The 20,852-nt window shown below is 44.0% G+C and overlaps 1 protein-coding gene across 2 annotated transcripts in view; it reads left to right on the top strand.

Annotated features, from left to right (window-relative positions):
- The window catches only part of LOC109912388 (collagen alpha-1(V) chain-like), a 103,820-nt gene that overhangs the window by 19,249 nt on the left and 63,719 nt on the right, over positions 1–20,852 (top strand). For both annotated transcript variants that reach the window (XM_048616639.1, XM_048616638.1), the window contains exons 8-20: positions 3,482–3,535; positions 4,731–4,775; positions 5,711–5,764; positions 6,600–6,644; positions 6,741–6,794; positions 9,212–9,256; positions 9,735–9,788; positions 12,362–12,406; positions 13,106–13,159; positions 13,291–13,335; positions 15,833–15,886; positions 18,251–18,358; positions 19,910–19,963. In XM_048616639.1, coding sequence (XP_048472596.1) covers positions 3,482–3,535; positions 4,731–4,775; positions 5,711–5,764; positions 6,600–6,644; positions 6,741–6,794; positions 9,212–9,256; positions 9,735–9,788; positions 12,362–12,406; positions 13,106–13,159; positions 13,291–13,335; positions 15,833–15,886; positions 18,251–18,358; positions 19,910–19,963 — 711 coding nt within the window. The remainder of the gene's footprint in view (positions 1–3,481; positions 3,536–4,730; positions 4,776–5,710; positions 5,765–6,599; positions 6,645–6,740; positions 6,795–9,211; positions 9,257–9,734; positions 9,789–12,361; positions 12,407–13,105; positions 13,160–13,290; positions 13,336–15,832; positions 15,887–18,250; positions 18,359–19,909; positions 19,964–20,852) is intronic.

Genomic DNA, 20,852 nt, shown 5'->3' with positions numbered 1-20,852 from the left:
GTAGTTGTTATGGGGGACTTTAACTTTCCAAATATTGACTGGAAACGCTATAGTTCAAGTACTTCAGATGGGTCAGTTTTTGTCCAATGTGTGCAAGAGGCTTTCCTGACACAGTATGTAGATAGACCAACAAGAGGCGAGGCCGCATTGGATTTGGTACTGGGTAATGAACCAGGCCAGGTGTTAGATTTGGAGGTAGGTGAGCACTTTGGTGATAGTGACCACAATTCGGTTACGTTTACTTTAGCGATGGAAAGGGATTGGTATATACCGCAGGGCAAGAGTTATAGCTGGGGGAAAGGCAATTATGAGGCGATGAGGCAAGATTTAGGATGCATAGGATGGAGAAGGAAACTGCAGGGGCTGGGCACAATTGAAATGTGGAGCTTGTTCAAGGAACAGCTACTGCGTGTCCTTGAGAAGTATGTACCTGTCAGGCAAGGAGGAAGTGGTCGAGCGAGGGAACCGTGGTTTACTAAAGAAGTTGAATCTCTTGTCAAGAGGAAGAAGGAGGCTTATGTAGAGATGAGGCGTGAAGGCTCAGTGAGGGCGCTTGAGAGTTACAAGTTAGCCAGGAAGGACCTAAAGAGAGAGCTAAGAAGAGCCAGGAGGGGACATGAGAAGTCTTTAGCAGGTAGGATCAAGGAAAACCCTAAAGCTTTCTATAGGTATGTCAGGAATAAAAGAATGACTAGAGTAAGATTGGGGCCGGTCAAGGACAGTAGTGGGAAGTTGTGCGTGGAGTCCGAAGAGATAGGAGAGGTGCTAAATGAATATTTTTCGTCAGTATTCACACAGGAAAAAGACAATGTAGTCGAGGAGAATACTGAGATACAGTCTATTAGACTAGACGGGATTGAGGTTCATAAGGAGGAGGTGTTAGCAATTCTGGAAGGTGTGAAAATAGATAAGTCCCCTGGGCCGGATGGGATTTATCCTAGGATTCTCTGGGAAGCTAGAGAGGAGATTTCAGAGCCTTTGGCTTTGATCTTTATGTCGTCATTGTCTTCAGGAATAGTGCCAGAAGACTGGAGACTAGCAAATGTTGTCCCCTTGTTCAAGAAGGGGAGTAGAGACAACCCTGGTAATTATAGACCAGTGAGCCTTACTTCGGTTGTGGGTAAAGTGTTGGAAAGGATTATAAGAGATAGGATTTATAATCATCTAGAAAGGAATAATTTGATTAGGGATAGTCAACACGGTTTTGTGAAGGGTAGGTTGTGCCTCACAAACCTTATTGAGTTCTTCGAGAAGGTGACCAAACAGGTGGATGAGGGTAAAGCGGTTGATGTGGTGTATTTGGATTTCAGTAGAGCATTTGATAAGGTTCCCCATGGTAGGCTATAGCAGAAAATACAGAGGCATGGGATTGAGGGTGAATTAGCGATTTGGATCAGAAATTGGCTAGCTGTAAGAAGACAGAGGGTGGTGGTTGATGGGAAATGTTCATCCTGGAGTTCAGTTACTCGTGGTGTACCTCAAGGATCTGTTTTGGGGCCACTGCTGTTTGTCATTTTTATAAATGACCTGGATGAGGGCGTAGAAGGATGGGTTAGTAAATTTGCGGATGACACCAAAGTCGGTGGAGTTGTGGATAGTGCGGAAGGATATTGCAGGTTACAGAGGGACATAGATAAGCTGCAGAGCTGGGCTGAGAGGTGGCAAATGGAGTTTAATGCGGAAAAGTGTGAGGTGATTCACTTTGGAAGGAGTAACAGGAATACAGAGTACTGGGCTAGTGGTAAGATTCTTGGTAGTGTGGATGAGCAGAAAGATCTCGGTGTCCATGTGCATAGATCACTGAAAGTTGCCACCCAGGTTGATAGCGTTGTTAAGAAGGCGTACAGTATGTTAGGTTTTATTGGTAGAGGGATTGAGTTTCGGAGCTATGAGGTCATGTTGCAGCTGTACAAAACTCTGGTGCGGCTGCACTTGGAGTATTGCGTACAGTTCTGGTCACCGCATTATAGGAAGGATGTGGAAGCATTGGAAAGGGTGCAGAGGAGATTTACCAGGATGTTGCCTGGTATGGAGGGAAGGTCTTATGAGGAAAGGCTGAGGGTCTTGAGGCTGTTTTCGTTAGAGAGAAGAAGGTTAAGAGGTGACTTGATAGAGACATACAAGATGATCAGAGGATTAGATAGGGTGGACAGTGGGAGCCTTTTTCTTCGGATGGTGATGGCTAGCACGAGGGGACATAGCTTTAAATTGAGGGGTGATAGATATAGGACAGATGTCAGAGGTAGGTTCTTTACTCAGAGAGTAGTAAGGGTGTGGAATGCCCTGCCTGCAAAAATAGTAGACTCGCCCACTTTAAGGGCATTTAAATGGTCATTGGATAAACATATGGATGATAATGGAATAGTTTAGGTTAGATAGGCTTCAGATTGGTTTCACAGGTCGGCGCAACATCGAGGGCCGAAGGGCCTGTACTGCGCTGTCATGTTCTATGTTCTATGTTCTATGTTCATTCTCAATCCTTTCAGGAATGAAAACACTTTCTCTCTTTTGAAGTGATTTTCTTGTAATTTTTGAATATCTCAATCAAATCTCCTCTTCATGTTCTCTTCTCCAAGGAAAACTCCCATCTTCTCCGCTCTAACAAAGGTAATTGATGTCCCTCAACTCTGCAACCATTCTCTTGGACCTTTCCTGCACACTCTTCCAAAGCCCGGCATCTCCTTCCTCAAGTATGTCACCCAGTAAAGTCATATTAAGTGGTTGGGTGCATGAACCCATGTCACAAAGATTCCAGCAATGAATGATTCACGTACTCTAGGACAGCATTGGATGCTGACTTGAGTGTTCAATAGTTTAGTGAAGGAAAGGATGAGATATTAAACTGTACAGCCTCCTCGTGGCCTGTAATTGATCCAACCATTTAAAAAGGAAAGCAGAGGAATCCTCTGGAGTAATATTTATCCCTAAATTAACACTGGTCAGAAATGGCTTCATCCAATCTTTTCGCTCATTGTGCGTTTGTGACATTGCCCTGTGTGCTGATTTCATGACATTGTAATGTCAATCACACACTGTGGGACACGCTTAGGTTGTATAAAAACGCGTGCCTATTATCTTTAGCTTCGATTGTGAATCTCAAGTGGCAGCTAAAAAAATTTAAATTTCATTCACCAGAATGCTTGAAATATAAATTTAAACTTATTAATAACCATTATAATGTGATTGGATTGTTAGGTTGTATAAAACGCATGCCTATCGGCCTTAGCTTCAATCATGAATCTCAAATGGGCAGAGGGGGAAGAATGTTATTTTGCCATCTGCATCAAAGATACAGCTCCACTCCTGGTTTCATGTTCACTAATGTGATGGCTCAGTGGACAGTGAATCAGGGTACTCATGGTCACGCTATTCTCTGTACATGTTGTTCCCAACAGGAGAAACTGAATGCCTGAACGTTGTGACAGAGACTTTCTGATGATACATCAAGAGCTTAACACTGCTGTTTGTTCTGTTCTTCCAGGGGGAACCTGGTGTGCAGGGACCGATGGGAATACAAGGGGAAGATGGAGAGCGGGTGAGTGTTTGCCTCAATTCCCTCCAAACCCCCTACCATTGACCCCGCCAGTCAGGATTAGGGAGTAACCGGAACTCTAGGTATGTCAGATAGGACCAGTGCCTGTAACAGATTACAGGAGAGGTCAGTTGACTCAGTGGGGTGTGAACTTGGGGGACGCTAGCACAGTGGAATACTGGATTAGTTACCTACAGTCCTGGAACTAATGCCTCGGAAATGTGAGTTTGAGGCCCACATTGGCATCTAAGAGAATTTAAATTGCTTGAAATATAAATTTAAACTCATTAATAACCATAATAATGTGTTTGGATTATTGCAAAATCTCATCAAATGTACAAACGTACAAACTAATACCCCTAAGAGAGAGGAGATCTGCTGTCCTGACTCATTCTGGCCTACCTATGAGTCCAGACCCACAGCAGTGTAAATGCCCTCTGAAATGTCTGTGTGAGACATTCAGTTGTTCCAAACCAAGGAGTCAAATACTGTAGTACCTACACACTCTATAACTCACCAATTCAAGGAGGCAGCTCATCACCACTTCCTGAAGACAATTAGGGATGTATACACCTTTGCCCTTTTATCTCCCCAAGTTCAAAACTCTTTCCTTCAGACGAATGATGTGTGAGAGAAGCTGAAATGGTTGTTCCTGCTTCTTTCCAGAACCTTGCTCCATGGGTTACAATGCCTCTGGCCCTCCCCAAGTAGGTGCAACGTTTTTGCATTCAGCAAAATAATTTTGAATCTATTCATCTACCAGTGAAGTGGTAATTAATTTGATAAAGTTCCATTTGGCTGGACGGCTGGTTTCCGATGCAGAGTGATGCATGGGTTCAATTCCTGCACTGGCTGAAGTTATTGTGAAGGACTCTGCTTCTCAACCACTCCCCTTGTCTGAAGCATGGTGACCCTCAGGTTAAACCACCACCAAATATTTCTCTCTAATGAGAGAGCAGCCCGGTGGACCTCTGGGACTATAGTGACTTTACCTTACCTTAATTAATTCAATGAATAGTAAGAGATATTTCATCAGAAAATTGAAATAAATCACAGACATATTGCTGACTGTTTTCCAAATATGACTTGACAGGTGCAGCCTTGATACCAGATTCTTCTCCATTTCCAGCACATGTAGGTCTGTCTTCGATCTCAAGTTGTGATTGTTTGCAATCTAATGTTTGTCTTTTGTCTGCAGGGAGATGATGGTGAAGCTGGACCAAGAGGGTTGCCAGGGGAGCCTGTAAGTACATCTTGGCATTAGAACTTGGTTCCTATTCTAGTGAATAGAATCCAGGATATGGTCATCACTTTCATGCAGGAAAAACACAGTGGGATGCTTTTCTGATGGAGTAAAGCTGTCTGTGCCAAATTGCCCTAAGTTGCTGGGAAAATGTTGAATTACAGCTTCCATTCATCTCTCATCACCCCATGCAGTCAATCAGACCAGTGTCTCATACTTCACTTTCCCAACATTCCTTTTTATTACTCCTTCCCTCTAATTCTGATTCACCTTAATCCCACCTCCCTTCCTCTTTCTGAAAATCCCTTCTCATTACCCTCTCTCTTCCATTACCCTTTCACTCTGCTTATTCTCTTTAATACCCCTTCACCTCACTCACTCTCTTCAAAACTTCTGGATGTCGCTTCTTTTACTTATTACCTTTTCACATTGCTTTCTCTCTTTAATACCCCTTCACTTTCTCTCTCCCCCAGTACCCCTTCATCTCATTCCCATTTGCCCATTACTCCTTCAACTTACTCCTTCTGTTTATTACTACTTCACATTGCTCCATCTCTAATGCTCCTTTACCTCACTTCCTCAGGCAGAGATTTGAAAATCTCCAGATTTCACTCCAGAATCCCAGAAGCTGTGGCCATCCATCAAAGCTGCAGTTGCTGTAAGATTTCCCCAAATATTAACTGTTCCACCAATAGACATCACTCTCAGGACAATGCCATTGACCTCGGAGATGAGGAAGGGCAAAGGTCAAGTGCAGAAGGGCTAAGCAGCTTAAGGTTCAATTAACTCACCCAACGTGCCATTTTATAAAATCAAAGTTGCAATATTGTGTACAAGAATTTAACCTGAAACGTTTAATATATTTCTTTCTCTCTCTCTCTCTCTCACACATCCACGCCCCTCTCTCTCCCCCTCTATCTTTCTACATCTTCAAGGGACCAAGAGGTCTCCTTGGACCCAAAGGACCCCCTGGACTGCAAGGACCAGCTGTGAGTTAATACAGAGGCAAACATAATCAGATGTTTTCTGTAAAATTTTCAATCGATTGACTGGCAGAAAATAATATTCACCATTAACTGAGAACTTCTTCTCAGGCAAAGCGTATGGAGGCAGGGAATTCAGGAATATGCATGCTGTGTTGTAACTGTGACTTCAGTAGACTTGATAGAGATTCTGTGAGAAACGAGCAGTCTTGGCAGAGGTGCCTGCTGCTAAATCATCGAGTGGAGATTGTTATGAAGTATGGTGACTGAAATGTTTTATGATGTGACCTTATTGGAACAGAGAGACCTATCTAAAATAGCATATATCTCCCCTTGTCACCCATCCACTGATTCCCGCTTCCCCCAGTGTTCCCACCCAAGTTGTTTCCAATACCTGGCTTGTATTTGATGGAGGTGATTTCCTCAGAATGCTAATCGCAATGAATGTGGATCCTGAAGGTAAACATGAAGGTGTTACTGATTCGCATTGCCCTTCATAAAGTTCAGAATAACTGTTGGTTTAGGAAGGAGCAATTTTGGTGCTGGTTTGTAGGTGTGTGATGATGAAGCTAGAGCAGTGACTGAGGAGCAAGAGAGGTGACACTCCTCACCTTTTGGAGCTGTGCTAGTGTTTTAATTGGCATGTTTAGGATACTACATCCTTTATGATTTGCCATGCAAAATTATCTTTACACATCCAAATTTTTTCAAAATTAAAAGGGAGTTTCAAAAGGGAATGCAAATGTGCCTAAGCAATATCTCATTGTTTGCAAAAAAATGTCAAGCCATCTCACTGCATTTCCAGTCATGAAAATGTTTAATACACCTCTCTGTGTTTCAGGGTGTACGAGGATCAGACGGCCCCCCTGGTCCAAAAGGAAGCCTGGTGCGTAGGATTTTTTTTTTTACCTTTATAATTCTTGAATTTTGCAATATTGGAGAGCTTGGAAATTTATTGTACTGAATGATTAATCTCATTCAGGGCCCACAAGGAGAACCAGGACCTCCTGGACAACAAGGGATCCCTGGAGCTCAGGTAACACATTATGATCTCGTGGCAAAACTCTAATCCATAAACACATATAACACTACCATGTAAACACAGTCTATGATCACTACCCCTTCACTACTGCACACAAACCCAATCTATAATCACCACCTGTCAATACCGCAGATAAACCCAATCTAGATTCGCCACCCCTTCATTGTTGCATACAAATCCAATCTATAATCACTACCCTTTCACTAATGCATACAAATCCAATCTATAATCACCACGCCTTCACTACTATGTGCAAACCCAGGCTATAACCACCATCCCTTCACAACTATGTACAAACCCAATCTATAATCACCACCCCTTCACTGTCACATTCAAATCCAACCTGTAATCACCACCCCTTCATTACTATGTACAAACCCAGTCTAGAATCACCACTCTTCACTACTACATGCAAACACAGTTTAGGCATTTCACTTCTTCACTATTGCGTAGAAACCCAGTCTATAATCACCATCTGTCACTACTGCATGCAAACCCAGTCTAGGATCACCATCATAGAACGTAGAACAGTACAGCACAGTACAGGCCCTTCGGCCCATGATGTTGTGCCGAACTTTTACCCTAAACCTAAGGTCTATCTAACCTCCACCCCTACCTTATACTATCATCCATATGCCTATCTAATAATCGCTTAAATGCCCCTAATGAGGCCGACTCCACTACCTTCTCCAGCAATGCATTCCACGCCCCTACCACTCTGAGTAAGGAACCTACCTCTGTCGTCTCCCCTATTTCTACCTCCACTCACTTTAACACTATGCCCTTGGAAAAAGTCTCTGGCTGTCCACTCTATCTATATCTCTGATCATTTTGTACACCTCTAATGAGTCACCTCTCATCCTTTGTCGTTCTGAAGAGAAAAGCCCTAGCTCTCTCAACCTTTCTTCGTAAGACCTTCCCTTAATTCCAGGCAACATCCTGATAAATCTCCTCTGCACCTTTTCCAATGCTTCCACATCTTTCCTGTAATGAGGCGACCAGAACTGGACACAATACTCCAGATGTGGCCGAACCAGGGTTTTGTATAGCTGGAGCATAACTTCACGGCTCTTCAAGTCAATCCCTCTATTAATGAGAGCTAACGCACCATACACCTTCTTAACAACTCTATCCACCTGGGTGGCAGCTTTCAGCGAACTGTGGACATGAACCCCAAGATCCCTCTGCTCCTCCACACTGCCAAGAATCTTTCCATCCTGTCACTTGTGCATGCAAACCCATTCTATGGTCACCATCCTGTCACTTCTGCATGCAAACCCAGTCTAGGATCACCACTCTGTCACTACCATGTATATACTTAATCTATAATCATCATCCTTTCACTACTGTGTACTATCCTAGTCTATAATCACCACACGTACACTACCACATACAGAGCAGTCTACACAACCCTTACACAGTTGCAATAAACACAGCCTATAATCACCATCTCTTCACTACTGCATAGAAACCCAGCCTATAATCACCCCCCATCTCAGTAATACACAGAAACCAAGCCTATATTGCCACCCCTTTTCTACTGCGTACAATTCCAGTCTATAATCACCACCCCTTTACTATCGCATAGGAACATAGTCTACAGTCATTATCCTGTCAATATCACAAACAAAACCAGTCCATAATCACCACCACTACACAATTGCATATAAACCCAGAATATAATCACTACCCCTTCATTCCTACCTCCAAACACAGTCTATAATCACCACTCCACAACTGCATACAAACTCAGCGTGTAATCACTACCCTAAATACTGCTGTGTACAATTCCAATCTATAATTACCAACCCTGCACTACTGCATACAAACCAGTCTATAATCACGACCCTTTCGCTACCGCATACAAATCCAGCCTGTAACACCGCCCCTCACTACAGCGTACAAACCCAGTCATTATTGTGTAGACACCAAGATTAGAAAGGAAAGAGGTCCCATCACTATCATGTACAAACCCACTCCTTCAGTATGGAGTGCACACCTGGTCTGTTAACACTGTCCTTTAACTGTCAGATACCATCAGAAACACCATCTCCTCACTGCCAGAGACAACATTGAGCTATAAACACTGGCCCTTCACTATACCACACAGATCTGATCTGTAAAAACCAAATATCTACTACTGAATATAGACCTGGTATACAAGTTCTACTTTTTTTCTTATTATTATCCTGAATTTTTGGGTTTTTGCTCTCCTTCGTTACGCAATCCATGATTGAGTTGCGAGGAGACAAGCTGGTACTTAATCAGTTCTGTTTGCTGTGGTGGAGTTGCGAAGAGGCCTTGTGCTATTGGGCCTGAGGAATATGTACTAGATGTGTTGATGGTGAGTCTGTTATTGCCTGGCTCCAATCTCCCATTCATCCTTCCTTCTTCTCCCTTCTCTCCTGCAGGGTATACCTGGTCCTCAGGGAGCCATGGGTCCTCCAGGCCACAAGGTAAGTCACAACCTTCACGAGAGCATCCAGCATTTGTAACCCAGCAATTGGGTCCTTGCGTGAGTGGCCCGGTTTGTTGCCCTGTCTGTCAGCACCGATCTTTAGCTCTCGTCATTCAACAAGTGATCTATATCAGTCTCTGTCTCTCCTTGTACTGAATGTCTTGCTGAACACTTCAGGGCTGAACTGTTTCCAGAAACGGGGGGTCATACAGGGTAGGCCACTTGGAACTGAGGCGAAGACAAGTTTCTTCACCTGGAGAGTCATGGTTTTCTCTGCCACAGGAGGCAGTTGAGGCTAAAACACTGGATGTTTTCAAGAACCAGTTAGATATAGTCCTTGTGGGCTGAAGGGTATGTGGGAGAAAGCAGGAACAGGACACAAAGTTCAACAATCAGCCATGGTCATAATGACATCAAGATGGTTTGGGGGAGATGGTTCCCAATCTAATGTTCCTTCCTGATTTTTCTTCCTGCAGGGTCCGACTGGAAAACCTGGACTTCCTGGAATTCCTGGAGCTGATGGCCCTCCTGTAGGTATTCCTATGGGGTCTCTGCTGTAAAAGTCCTGACTTACTTTAACAAGGGACTCTGCTATGATGGTTTCTGCACTTTGCACAGTAGTGGGGTGGAGGGGAGAGGCACAGGTACGGTTTTCGCATCAGGGCAGCAGGTTCCTCTCAGAGTTACCAAATGCTCTCTCCGTTTACCCTTAGAAGGCCTTTGGGACCAGGCCGTGAACCTTCCAGTAGTCGGGAACAGCAAGTCAGCTCTAGGTGTCGCCGTGGAACCCTGAGCCAGGTGTTGCTCTGAGACGCTGTCAGATATTGGGCAATCACCTCACCGGCCACACCTGGAGAGGGGCCAGCCCTTTGCATGTGGTGAGGGGTATGCGCCTGAGGGAAGTGGGTGTTGGTTGTGTTCCTTTTGACCTGGCCTCACAGAGAAAGAGAGAGAGAGGTAACCCAGTGATTTATTATGGATGTTGGGGTGAGTGTCACACAGTTTGCCTGTTATCTGTGGTCACCATCCACTCGCCTGACCACATTCCCCACCCCCTTGACTTCGTGACGTTGTAAATTCTGCCTAGCACCGTTTAATCTAAAATGGATTTCCATCAGGTTTCTCTCATCCCTCATTTCAGACAGGATCAAAGCTGCACGCAGTACTGTAGGAGGCCGTTCAGCCTGTCATCTCTTTGCCCATTCTCTGAAAGAGTAATCTAATTCTTCCCACTGCTTGCACTACAGATTTGTAGCATTACAAGTAGAGGTTCAATTCAATTGATGGAATACAAACTTTTCCATTTGAACTCAATGCTTTTTTTTGAGAAAGTATTTGATGAATGCAAGACCAAACAAAACTGCTTCAAACAGTCTGTCTTTTTGAAGAGGAATTTCATGATAAGATGCCAGTCATGCTGTGACAAATCTAGTTAGTTCAAATGAAGGAAATAAAATACAGAATCATTTCGTGGGCTTAATACTCAATAAAACGCTATGTCCCAATGCTGTCTGGTTATATGTTGCTGGTTAATCAAAAAATAGGAGAGCTACAGTATGACAATGAACATTGAGACATGTATATCCAGTTGATAAGTAATGGTGAATCATAGAATCCTGAATGGAAGGTGCTGGGCTAATGGTAATTCTCTAGGCTAGTAATCTGGATGCTCTAGCTAATGTTCTAGAATCAGAGATTCAAATTTTGCTACTACAGCTGGTGAAATTTATCTTGAATTAATAAGTATGGAATTAGAAGTGGCTTTCAGTGGTGGTGGTAAAGACCTGTCCTAAAGTCCGTCAGGGAAGGAAATCTTCTATCCTTATGTCGTTGGCCCTCAAATGATTCCACAACTGCTGAGTTCAGGGACAACAGGTAGATAGGTGGCCAAGTGGTAATGTCACTTGACTAGTAATCAAGAAAGCAGACTAATATCCTGGGGGCATGTGTTTGGATCTCACCGTGGCAGATGGTGAAATTTGAATTCAGTAAATATCTGACAGTAGAAGCTGGCAATAGGGTCTGTGACCATGTTGTAAAATCCCATCTGCTTCACTAATGCGGCCAGTAGCTCAGTGTTTAGCACTGCTGCCTCAAAGCACCAGGGACCCGGGTTCAATTCCAGCCTCGTGTGACATGTAGAGTTTACACATTCTTCCTGTGTCTGCATGGGTTTCCTCTGGGTGTTCCAGTTTCCTCTCACAGTCCAAAGATGTGCAGGTTAGGTGGATTGGCCATGCTAAAATTGCCCATAGTGTCCAGGGATGTGTAGGCTAGGTGGGTCAGCCATGGGAAATTCAGGGTTGCAGGGATGGTTTGGGTGGGGTTGGGTGGGGGGTGGTGGTGCTGGTGGTGCTGGTGGTGGTGGTGAGCCTGGGTGGGTTGCTCTTCAGAGAGTCGGTGTGACTTGTTGGGCTGAATGGTCTGTTTCCACACTGTAGGGATTCTACAAAAAAAAATGCCCTTCAAAGAAGGAAATCTGCCTTACGTGTAACTGCAGACCCACAGCAAAGATATTTTACTGCCCTCTGGGCAAAGACATATGGGCTAAAGGTTGAACAGTTTTCTATTTAACGCAATCAACATCTTGGAATTCCATGTCTCCTCCACTCAGCTGGTCAGACAAGTGAAGCTTGGAGTCCTTGACACACCAGTTATATAGTTATTCACTGCCATATGACAGGGAGCCCTAATGGCACAGTGTTAAAGCTAAGGTTGGTGACGGGATGGTGTTGAGTCTATGGGAATTAATAAACAGCACAATCAATGTGCTCTTTCTGAAATATAAGTATGACTACAAAATCCAGGGTTTTGGAAATAACTTTTAACATCCTTCAATTAAACTACACTTCGGAATTATGTCATTGAATTAATTGCACCAATTGCTCCTTTTCTAAAAATGTGCTTGTTGGTGTCATCTAGCCTTTATTAGTACAGTACTGTTTGGATTCCTCTGCTTCCATACTTCCTGGCGTTTGATTCTCATCTTCATGCTTTATTTCTGTTCTTTTTTCCCTCATTGATGATATTTGAACACCTTCAGGCTCCATGTTTACTGTACTGGTATTACTTGACCTCTGACTTCTGTTGACCTTCTTTTCAGGGCCATCCGGGTAAAGAAGGTCCATCAGGTCCGAAGGGTAACCAGGTACGAATGTCAGCATCACTTGTTTTGGGCTAAGGAGATGTTGTTCGTCCTGGTAAAGAGTTGAGAGGTGATGCGAGTCGAAATAAACTTAAAGGTTGTAAGGTCAAACCACTCATTGGGGGAAATAAGCAGTAAAACTCGGAAATGAGTGCCACTGGTTAAAAATGGTCTCATGCACCTCCAGTTTGGACCAGTTCCAGTCTTATCCAGTTATTACAGGTTTGGGCAAGTAATTAGCTGATGTTACTGCAGCAGTGCTCCATGATTGGGTCTGTTACCATTGGCTTGTTAAAGGATCCCATTACACTATTTTGGAGAAGAATATGGGAGGTATCCTGCCCAATATTTATCCCTCAACTAGCTTTTTGCGGAGATATCAGATTTCCCAGTGCCAGGCCATTGACTATAATTTGAAATTATGATTTTTGTGCCTGAGAACTGGTGATTGGAAATGAGTACCATCCCAGTTTGCAAGTGAGTTCTAATAAGAGTGTTGCAAGTGAATAGAATGGTGCGGAATGGAGGGGTATAGAAGGACTACGATTGACTGGGGTCAGCCAGGGCAAAGTGCATGTGGTGATGATGGTGGGAAGGTGAGGCCACCATGCATGCCGTTGTACTGACCTTACTCAGAATGATTGATTGATTGGTATATGGTGATATCTCACTTTTTTTTTCCCCTCTTTTGCCCCCACACAGGGTCAGTCTGGGCCACAGGGTCCTGTCGGCTATCCTGGGCCACGTGGTGTGAAGGTGAGTATTCGTGAGTGCCAATGGCGCTCCTCGAGTAGTTGATACTATGACCAATGTCATCCACACAGTGGACCCCACCTGTAACAAACTCATCTACCATGGAACCTTATTATCCATCTGTTTTGTTTCAGGGATCTGAAGGAATCAGAGGGTTGAAGGGACACAAAGGTGAAAAGGTAAGTGTGTTTCACTCAGTCTTTGGCTTCTCTTTTTCGAATAATGTGCTGTTTAGCTGATTGGCCATCCTTTCCTTGTCTTTCATCTCCAAGTCCTCCTGCCGTCTTTGTTTCTGTCTCTGTCCAGCTTATCGCTACAACTATGGCCATTATGGTTGCTACTCTCAACCAGTCCCTCCTGTTTCTCCCGAAGACCCAGTCGCATATCCTTGCCTTCTCTTCTGGGTCTTTACTTGTTCATTTGCCAGGACTAATATTCCCATCCTCATCCCCTGCTCCTACCCAACCTGCCCTTTCCACGACATCCAGACTATGGAACCACCCTCCTCCCTTAATGTTGTTTCCTTCTCATCGTCCACAGGCTCAAATGTTAAATTTGACCAACCAAACTAGCAAATTACCCGAGCCCTAGCTTGCCTTTATCCTGGCCCTGCTTTTGGTTAGAGTCAAAAATGTTGGCCTGTCCCCCATGTTCCATGTGTTCCCTGTGGGCCTTGACACTTGATCTGCTCTCACATAGGAACCAGTCAGTCTAGGCAGTCACCAAGATTGCAGTGCTTGGTTCTCTCCACTGGGCACTTGTACTGATTGAGGGCACTTTTTCATCTGATGTAAAAGTGCCAACTAGTGCCAATTGGACACCACTCTTCTCCAGTTTGTTGCTGATCTCAGGAGCTGCTATTTTGTGCCATAACCTTATTACACGTACAGATAGACAGAGTGTTCAGGTGAACTATGTGTGCTGAGTTCAACTGACGAACATGCATCAGTGCCGCTGGAAGCAAATAATTCCCCATCATTGTCAGGCACTGTGACAACAAAACCCTTTTGGACTGCCTTTGCACTCATGGGGACAATGAGTTTGGATACTAGGTGTGCTGGGTAAAGCTGGTCAGAGCCAAATGTGTCTGTAAGTAGCTTTCCTGCATGCTATCCTCCCTAACCTTGAGTCCATCCAAACCGCTCCTGCCTGCATTCCTGCCCACACTGGTCCCATTTCCCCCTTTCCCCACTGTGCTTGCTGAGCTACAATAGCTCCAGTTCCAGCAATATCTTGATTTCAAACCTCTCATCACCCTTTCCAAACCCCTTCTTGTCCTCGTCCTTCAACACGCCCTCCCCCACCTCTAGCTCCATCATCTACTCCAGGCCCACAACCCTTTCAGGTCTCAGCACTCCTCTAATCTTGGTGTCCTGAGCATCCCTTGGTTTTAATCCATCCACCATTGACGAATCTCGGTCAGCAGTCTGGGCCCTAAGCCTCAGCATCTGCTCCCTTACCATCTCCATGTTCCCACCTTCGCTTTGTTCTGAGGAAATGCGACTTAAAACCTAACTCTTTGACCAAATGTGTAGCCATCTGCTCCAGTAGGTGAAGCGGTAGTGCAATAGGAATGTTGCTGGACTAGCAATCCAGAAGCCCAGGCTGATGTTTTGAGGATAGGAGTCCTGATTCCCATCATGGTATTTGAATTCAATACAAACCTGGAATTACAAAGCTGGCGTAATGGCGACCTTGAGCTATGTGTCAATTCTATTTAAAAATCCATCTCGTTTACTAGTCCCTTTAAAGACAGAAATCCATTGTCCTTACCTAGTCTGGCTTGCAAGTGACCCCAGACCCAAATCATTGTGATTCTCAACTGCCCTTTGGCCAGTTAGGGATTGGCAATAAATGTCAATCTCACCAGTGATGGCAACATTCCATGAACGAATAATTAAAAAAAAAATCCCATGTGGCTCAAGTTATATTTTGTTTTATAATGCTTCTGTAAAGCACTTAGCACTGTTTCATCATCTTAAAGGCACCTTCTAATTGTAAGTTGCTGATCCCGGATTGTTAGCAATTGTTGGAATTACCTCTTTAAGCCCAGCGTGGTGAGAATATCCTGACCAGAGAATCCTTTGGTCCTCTCTTATCACCTTTAGTGTGACTCATTACAGCAACTTCAGTGAATCTATATCAAGGCTCAGACAGTGGCATGATCACCTCTGAGTCAGGAGAAAGCCGGGTGGAGGGGTTAAAGTCCAACTCCGCAGGTTTGCTGAAAGCCCAGGCTGATAAATTCAGCATGATACTGAGGGAGTGCTGCACTGTCAGAGGTGCTGTCTTACATATGGAATGTCAAACTTGGGACTCCAAATCAGATAGGTGTGAAAAGTACCCCTATCTAGATTTGAAAATGGTCTTTCCAGTGTCCTGTGCCAAGGTTTATCCCTCACAACATCACATGGAGAAAATCCAGTCACTACTACAGCATTGTTTCAATAATATTGCTATGCATAAACTGGCTGTCCCATTTCCTACATTAGAACATAACTGACACTTCTCTTCAACAATTATCACAATTGATTGGAAGTGCTCTGGGGTACCCTGAAGCTGCAAACGTAAAAAAAAATCTTTAATTAGCAATAGATTGCTGAGTAGAAATTGTGGGTTTGTTGCCTGTGACACTGATTTGATATGATTCATTTCTTGTCTATTGCTTTCTTATAGGGTGAAGATGGATTCCCTGGCTTCAAAGGAGACATGGGCCTCAAGGGTGAACGGGTAAGGATACTGGTTTATAATTTGTTACAATGGCTTCTAGAGGACATAATCTCTAAGGAAGAGATATGCAATTTAATATGATGCGGAGGAGTAGGAATTTCTCCACTCAGATGAAGGTAAATCTTTCGAATTCTGTACCTCTGAGGGTTGGGGCAGTTCAGTCATGCAGCGAGTTTGAGACAGAAGATGATAGATTTCTGGATACTAATGAAATGGAGAGATATGGGGATAACATGGGAACAGGACGTTAAGGTAGATGAACAGCCATAATCTAATCCAGTGGTGGAGCAGGCTTAATAGGCTTATAAATCCACACTTTTGTGTGTGTCATTACATTAGGATATAGGAGATAGGAGCTGTTGTGAGCAATTCAGATTCCTCAAGCCTGCTCCACCAATCAATAAGATTGTGTCTGATTGGATTGGGCCATAGGTAGTAAAGACAGACAGGTCACTGAACTCTCATACCAGTGTCTTGTGTCATCTGTTCAATTCGTAAAGCTATTTGGATAAATGGCTGTTCCACTGCAATAATGATCGAAAGCTGTCCTTTCCAAATTAAAGACTGTCCGAAGCCTTCAGACAACTAGCATTTGAGGTGTGAAATGCCAATGCCCTCTAAATGGCTGTAGTTTCTAGATAGGAACATGTGGAACTGATTGAAGGGACAGCGGCAGAAACAGTGTGTGTGGATGGTTATTTGAATAAAAATAATGTGTAAGGGTATGGGGACAGAGAGGATCAGTAGTAGGTAGTGATGCTCATTTGAAGAGCCAGTGCAGGCGTAATGGGCTGAATGGCCTCCCTTCTTGCTATAAGACCTCCTCGATTCTGTGAAGAGAATTACACATCATCCTGGCATTACCTGCATTGTGCACTTTTTCGAGTAGTTATTCTTCCATTGTCAGCATTTTGGATTCAAAATGATATGGATGGTTAAGGTTAAAATTAATTCTTGTGGGATTGTTGAATGAATTATGTTCCTCTAACTTGCATCACACCTACAGTCACTGTGCTTCATTGGATAGTGGGAAGGGACTTTTTTATTCATTGGCACTGCGTAGACCAGTATTTAGAGTCTATCCCTGGTTGCCCTGGAAGAGGTGTTGAGCTGCCTTCTTTCAAGTCCATGGGAGTAAAACTCTCACAGTATCGTTAGGGATGGAGTCCCAGGATTTTGACCAACAACAGTGAAGCAACACAATTATAGTTGCAGGTCGGGATGATGCGTAGCTTGGAGGAGAACTTGCAGGTGTTGGGGGTGTTCCCTTGCATCTGCTTCTCTTGTCCTTCTGATTGGCAGAGGCCATCAGTTTGGAAGGTGCTGCTGATGGAGCCTTGGTTAGTTCCTATAGTGCATTATTTAGGTGCTACACACTGGATATGAACTCTGTGATAGTAAAGTAGTGAATGAATAATGGGTGCCAGTCAAACAGGCTGTTTGTCCTGGTTGGTGTCAAGCTTCTTGAGTGTTGTTGGAGCTGTGTTCATCCAGGCAAAAAGGGAGCAATTCATCACACTCATGACTTGTACCTTGTACATGATGGAGATGATGTGGGGAGATAGGAAGTGAGTAAATTCACTGCAGGATTTCTAGCCTCTGACTTGGTCTATAGCTGAAGTATTTATTTGAGTTTTCCAGTTCAGTAGTAACATCCAGGATATTGATACTGGGTGTTTTCAAGTTGGTGATGCCCTTGAATGTTAAGGGATGATGGTCATTACTTGGCACTTGTTTGGTGCAAATGTTACTTGCCACCTCCCCACCCAAGTCTGGACATTATCCAAGTTTTGCAGCAATTTTCACAGGGACTGCTTCAGTTTCTGAGCAGTTGCGAATGGTGCTAAGCATTATGCAATCATCAGCAAACATCCTTACTTGCAACTTTGAACCTTTGAAGTCACTGAGATAGAACTTCTCCAGGATGGCACTGAAAGAAATATCGGTATCAATTGTGGTAGGGAAAAGAATGTTTAAAATAGAAAAAGACAAAATCTGGGATGGTAACATATGTGGGATCACCAAGATGGGCTTTCACTGTCTTCTGATCGTACTGTACACTGGAGGTACCTCTTCATACTCTAAAATTCTGATGCTGACTGAAACATGCTGAGGTGCAGGGAAAGGTGATGAATTTCCTTGGCCTCACTCTTTCTGTCTCTCTCTGTCTCTCTCTATCTCTCTGTCTGTGTCTCTCTCTCTCTCTCTCTCTCTCTGTCTCTCTGTGTCTTTCTCTCTCACTGTCTCGCTATCTCTCGCTCAAATATGGGTACCCTGTTGACCTTTTAATGTTGCTCATCTGGAAAGATTTGTGACTCTTGTATTTTTTTTAGTATTAATTTTCTTTTTCCTGTTTTGTTTTAGGGGGAGCTTGGGCCAACTGGTCCTCGAGGAGAGGATGGACCTGAAGGTCCTAAAGGCCGGGTAGGACCTCTAGGTGACCCTGGTCCCCTGGGTGCACCAGGTGAGAAGGTGAGAGACATTGTGCTCTGGCTGTTCCCATCCCAACTCTTCTTCCAACCCATGTTGGCTGACAGGGATCTCTTCCCTCGGAGCTTCATCTGTTTTCTGACTTTCTATATTTCTTTATCTCTTTACCTCTGTCTCTTGCTCTCTTTTTGTGTCCCAGCCCCTCCCTCCCCTTGCTCTGCTCTTCCCTCGTTTGCGATCGTTCCTCACCTCCAACCCTTCAACCCTGACCTTTGACTATTCTCTACCTTCCTCATGTCCTATTCTCAGTCCTCTCCTCACCTACCTTCTTTCCCTATGCTCTGACTGTATGCATTACCACCTCCTCCCTTACTTTCATGTCTGCCTGTGTTTTTCTTTCTCCTATTCCTGTTCTCCTCATCCCTTGCGCATCCCATTGAGAATGAGGCCAGTTCTGCCAAGCTTTAACAGATGAATCGGAATGGAGGTCGGATCAATGTTCCTCTCTGATCATCTGGCCTCACATCCCCAGCACCAAGTGGATTTGCCTATCGTATGCACGATCGCTTCCTCCTTCCTTTCGTGTGGCTCAGTGTTTCTGCTCTTGGAACCTTAACTCTTAGTCTTGTTGCAATGAGGTTCCTCTTCTCCAATGCCCTCCTAGTCTGGACCATAATCTCAAACATGTGCCAAGTCCCACTCACCCACCACTCCCTCCCCGGCCCTTCCTGACATAGAGCCTCACTTCAAATTTCAACCTTGGATATTGTTAAAAAATGGAGACACATTGCTGAAGCTTTTCATTCTGCACTCATCACGACATGTTCAAGAATGCCAGTTTTTAAATGGTCACAACAGTTTACAGTGCAGGGGATAAAGGATGCTGATTAGTTGGTAAGTGAACTCTGATCATGGTATCACCATAAAGAAACTAACAGTGATTTGGAGGCTCTCCAAACATCTGGGCAACTCTAAAAGGACATAACTTGAAAGCACCGCTTCACCAATCTGCTTTTCTTTTCAATCCCTTTTCTGCTCTCGTGTAAATTGTTATGATCGTTTAAAATTTGGCGGTCTTATATGTGTCCTGATGAACCCAGGATTAAAATCTTCAGTAGGATGCCTCTGTCCACAGCAGTATTCCAAATCTCATCTTTTGCATTTCAGTTCCTTACTGGCCTGGTCCCTCACTTTCTCCATCATCACCACCAGCCCTGCAAGTCCCCCTGAACTGTCTGTTCCTCTGACTCTGAGCTTTTCTACAGGATGTTTGCTGTGGCACTGGAGAAGATGTCTTGAGCTGTCACCACCCTGAACCCTGGGATTCCCTTCCTAAACCTTCATGCCTCAATATGCCTCTCATCCTTTAAGTGCTAAAAATCAACCCCTGTAACCAAACCTTAGTCATTGGATCTGATATCTGCATCTTCTTCTGTAACTCTGTGCCAAAGTTCATCTGTTAACTTTCCATTGAAGGGCCTTACTTGCTCTACAAGCAGTTTGTTGTTAATCATCAGTAAATTTACATGTTATATAGATACTCTGTGCGTTATGATTATCCCTATTTCATTACCTCTGTTTCACTGTTTTTAGGGTAAACTCGGAGTGCCTGGTCTCCCTGGTTACCCTGGACGCCAGGGACCCAAGGTAAGAAGATTGAGATGAAAACCCTAAAATGAGGCATTGAGTCACACAGCGTTTAATAATCAGTAAATTATTTTATATTTCATTTACCTCTTCAGAAATGCTGTATTTCCTGTGCATGTGTGTGTATATATATAATATATGTATCACTGTTTTGTGATTGTCTCTGTGCATTTATATGTGCACATGTCAGTACTCTGGCCTGTGAGTCATGAATTTATGGGATTGAAGTTCATGGCACAGATATGATGCAGACTGATAGTACTCATGCATCACTGAGAGCGCATTGTGCTCTTGGAAATTCCATCTTTTGAATAAGATGTTAAACCAGTGCCCCACTTGCTCTCTCAGGGCAACATGCAATGTCCCATGGTCAGGGTTTCAAAGAAGAAAGGGGCATTTTTTCCAGTGTCCTGACCCATATTTATCATTTCCCCCATCACTACAAATGTGAGAGAGTTGGCTTCCACATTTCCTACAAAAGAGACTCTACTTTGAGGACTTCACATGCTTTGGGGCATCCTGAGGTTGTGAGGTGCTTTTATGTGCATCTGTCTTTAAATATTTCCAGGGTGCATGATTATTGTATTCTATCTATGTGTCAGTGTGTGTGTATTTGTTTGTATGTGCAAGTGCGCACGTGTATTTTTGTGCATTTCATAGACTCCCTTACAGAGTGGAAGCAAATCACTCGGCCCATCAAGTCCACATGGACTATCTGAAATGCCAGACCCCACCATATCCTTGCATTTCCCATGGCTAATCCATCTAGCTTACACATCTCTGGACAGTTTGGGCAATTTAGCATGGTGAATCCACCTAACCTTCACATTCTTGGACTGTGGGAGGACACCGCAGCACCCGAAGCAAACCCATGGAGACACGGGGAGAA

The sequence above is a fragment of the Rhincodon typus genome, chromosome 35 (assembly GCF_021869965.1).
Source record: "Rhincodon typus isolate 14 chromosome 35, sRhiTyp1.1, whole genome shotgun sequence".
NCBI lineage: Eukaryota > Metazoa > Chordata > Chondrichthyes > Orectolobiformes > Rhincodontidae > Rhincodon > Rhincodon typus.
This window is presented reverse-complemented; position numbering and strand designations above follow the sequence as displayed.